This window comes from Myotis davidii, unplaced genomic scaffold, assembly GCF_000327345.1.
Source record: "Myotis davidii unplaced genomic scaffold, ASM32734v1 scaffold1439, whole genome shotgun sequence".
Lineage (NCBI taxonomy): Eukaryota > Metazoa > Chordata > Mammalia > Chiroptera > Vespertilionidae > Myotis > Myotis davidii.
Window position 1 is genome coordinate 442,588 of NW_006292342.1, and position 3,968 is coordinate 446,555.

General features: G+C 51.0%; 1 protein-coding gene across 1 annotated transcript in view; it reads right to left on the reverse strand.

Annotated features, from left to right (window-relative positions):
* The window catches only part of ICAM3 (intercellular adhesion molecule 3), a 29,036-nt gene that overhangs the window by 22,462 nt on the left and 2,606 nt on the right, over positions 1–3,968 (reverse strand). The window contains exon 3 of the mRNA XM_015565321.1: positions 27–160. Within this exon, the coding sequence (XP_015420807.1) occupies positions 27–160 (134 nt within the window). The remainder of the gene's footprint in view (positions 1–26; positions 161–3,968) is intronic.

The window sequence follows — 3,968 nt, forward strand, 5'->3', positions numbered from 1 at the left end:
CCACCCGCCAGCTGCTGGCTCAGCACCTCCTCCCCGCGGAGCAGCAACACGGAGAGTTTGGCCCGGGGTGCCCCGCCTGCCACCCTGCAGCGCAAGGTGAGGTTTTTGCCCACAGGATTCCATGGGGGCAGGGGTGCCAGCTCCACATGCTCCGGAAACTCTGCGGGTGGGTGGTGGAGGGAGGGGAGAACAGAACTTATCAGTCAGCCTTCCAACCCCCGCCCCAGGGAGTGGAGAGGACCGGGGGTGGCCCAGTGCAGAGCAGAACTGTGAACTTTGAGGTGATAAACCTAGAGGGCTTAGAAATGTGCTAGTGGAAGTGTTTGCTCTTGTCATTAGCACCAAGACAATTATTTCCTGTTTTGTCAGACAGGGAAATAAAAGATTTGTTTACAAGGACCTGACAGTAAAAAAATAAAAAGGAGCCCTGGCACGTTTTGCTTAGTGGACGGAAGGGTCTCCAGCTGATTCCCTGTCAAGGGCACCTGCCTCGGTTGCAAGTTCTGCAAGTTCAATTGGGGAGCGTGCGGGCGGCAACCAATCGATGTGTCTCTCTCACATTGATGTTTCTTTCTCTCTCCCTCCCTCCTCCTTCTCTTTCACTCTGAAAATTAATGGAAAACAAATATCCTCAAGGTGAATTTCAAAAAGAAAAAGAAAAAAAGAAAGGGAAAGGGTACTAACGCCTATGACCACTTACGATGTTAACAGCAATTATAAAAGTTCCTATTTAGAGCTTTCCTTAGACTTTGCAAATGTCATCAGGCATCCACCTTCATTCACATAGCAACTGAGTAAAATGTTCCCTATTATTCTTTTTACAGATGGAGAAACAAGCCCAGAGAGGTGATCTGCCCAGAGAGGCACATCCAGGAAGGGGCAGAACCTGGGTTAGAATGTGGGTCTCCCACACTTCGGACCTGTGTGTCCACCTGCCTTTTTGGTGTCACATCTAGGGATTCCCCTGGCCCTCCTCCCAGCTTCTGGCCTGGACTCTGGCCTTGACCTCTCTAAGAGGTTGGCCCAACCCTTCCCCATCAGTCCCAGGTGCTCAAGACTCTCACAGTCTACTTGCCTGGGGCAGCCTCTTAAGGTGCTCTACCACAATCTTGGGGGACCGGACCCCTCCAGGCTGGGTCCTCTCCCAGGTATAGCTGCAGTGCCTTTCTCAGGCACACAGACCACATCCTTAACCTCCTTGGGAAGCAACTTACGCTCACCTCCGACAACTCGAGTTTGGATCTCAAGCTGTCAGAGAGGCCCATGGACTGGCTGCTATGAAAAATCTCTAACATCTTACTACAATTTTAGAATATTTGACAAGGAGGCCTCCGTCTTACTCTTGGGCACCACTGGTCAGGGCTAGTGTTATGCTGGTAAATTCTAGTTATGCTTGGGCTCTCGGGGGTGGGGTGGGAGAACCCGGGTAAGGAGCATTTGCCAATTTCTGTAGTGTAAGTATCCCCACCATGGCTGATACCAAGCTACCCAAAGTGAGATAGAGTTGGGAAGAGCTGAGCACAGTCAGACCTCATGAGCCAGGAACAACAGGCTCCCACACAGCACTGGCCAGAGGCACCTCACAGACCCACAGATCCATACAGGTAGATAGACACATGCAGATGTACACATTACACAGAAATATATGTGGATACAAACATATATGTAGACACATTGACACAGACATCCACAGACACACAGATATTGAAACAAACACACTTGCCCCCACACACAGATAACACAGGCAGTCACATATGGAGATATAGATACAATCATGGAGATACACACTGAGAGACACAGACAGACACAGGCACACACACACACACACAAGCACTAACACATACACATGTACACTCCCACAAACATAGACAATAACAGATACATATGCTATGGACACACATGTAAGTACACAAATACATAGACACTGGCACCCACATAAGAGCATTCACGTGGGTACTATACTTATCCACGAAGGCTTCACAAAACAGTAGGCACCGTGAGTGATCTAGTCTGTTGTATGCCTTTTTGAAAAATATGTTTTTATTAATTTCAGAGAGAGGAAGGGAGAGAGAGAAACACCAATCTGCTGCCTCCTGTATGCCCCCCTACTGGAGAACAAGCCCACAACCAGGTCATGTGCCCTGACCAGAAATCGAACAGGGACCTCCTGGTTCATGGGTCCACGGGTCCACACTCAACCACTGAGCCATGTCGGCTCCTCATTGATTTTTAGAGAGAATAGAAGGGAGGGGGAGAGACACACAGAGAGAGAAACGTCTATGTGAGGGAGACACATTAATTGGTTGCCCTGCGCACACACCCTGACTGGCCAAGACTCAGTTTGCAACCAAGAAACATGCCCTTGACCAGAATTGAACCTGACATCTTCAGTCTGCAGGCCAATGCTCTAACCACTGAGAAACCGGGTAGGGCAATAAACTATCTATCTATATAAAAGACTAAGCAACCGTCGCAACCGAAGGGACAACCGAACAGGCTGCGTGGGGCATGGCCAGCAGGGGGGTTAGTGAGGGGCGACCAAATGACTGAGCAGCAGGCTGTGTGGGGTGACCAGGCTGGCAGGGGGCAATTAGGGGTGACCAGGCTGGAAGGGGGGGCAGTTAGGGGCAATCAGGCAGGTAGGCATGTGAGCGCTTAGGAGCCAGCGGTCCAGGATTGTGAGAGGATGTCCAAGAGGTCTTGGATTAGGGAGGGTGCAGGCTGAGCTGAGGGGACCCTCCCTCAGTTTGCAACCAAGAAACATGCCCTTGACCAGAATTGAACCTGACATCTTCAGTCTGCAGGCCAATGCTCTAACCACTGAGAAACCGGGTAGGGCAATAAACTATCTATCTATATAAAAGCCTAAGCAACCGTCGCAACCGAAGGGACAACCGAACAGGCTGCGTGGGGCATGGCCAGCAGGGGGGTTAGTGAGGGGCGACCAAATGACTGAGCAGCAGGCTGTGTGGGGTGACCAGGCTGGCAGGGGGCAATTAGGGGTGACCAGGCTGGAAGGGGGGGCAGTTAGGGGCAATCAGGCAGGGAGGCATGTGAGCGCTTAGGAGCCAGCGGTCCAGGATTGTGAGAGGATGTCCAAGAGGTCTTGGATTAGGGAGGGTGCAGGCTGAGCTGAGGGGACCCTCCCTACCGCATGCATGAATTTCGTGCACCGGGCCTCTAATTCTAAATAAACAAACAAATAAATGCAGAGAAACTCTTGGGAGGATCACAAGAAACCAGTGCCAGGGGGATTCCCAGTCTGGAAAGGAAGGCTTCACCTGTTATAAGTCCTGGGAGCCAGACTGCCAGCTTCGCCGCTCAGGGGCTGTGAACCTGAAAAATGACTCCACCCACTGAACCTCAGTTTCCTTAGCTGTGAAATGAGGCTCGTAAGTGCAGCGCTCCCCCCACCCTCGCCCTGGGATCTTTGTAAGGATTGAATGAGGGCTGAAGTGGGTATATACACTTAAAACAGTGGTCACTGCCAGCAGTGCTAGGTAAATGGAGATTTGACATTGATATGTTTTTATACTTTTTTATTTTGGAACCCCATTAATTTATTACCTGCCATCCTATATAATAAAAGAGAAAAATGGTAATTGGCATACGAAGATACCCTTTTCATTGGCTAATCAGGGCTATATGCAAATTAACTGCCAACTCAGATGGCAGTTAACTGACAACAAAATGGTGGTTAATTTGCATATGTAGGCACAATGCAGGGAGGCGAAAGGGAAAGCGGGAAAAAGCCCCCTGCCACTGACAGTGATCAGAAACCCAGGGGGGCGCTAAGAGCCCCCAGGGCCGCCTTTGCCCTGCCCCCCAGCCATGATCGGAGAATCAGGTGCCTTTTCCGCCCTGGCCAGTGATAGCAGGAAGTAGGGGTGGAGACAGCAATGGGAGCTGGACACGGTCAAAGCTGGCAGTCCCGGGAGCTAGGGGTCCCTTGCCTGGGCCTAAAGCGG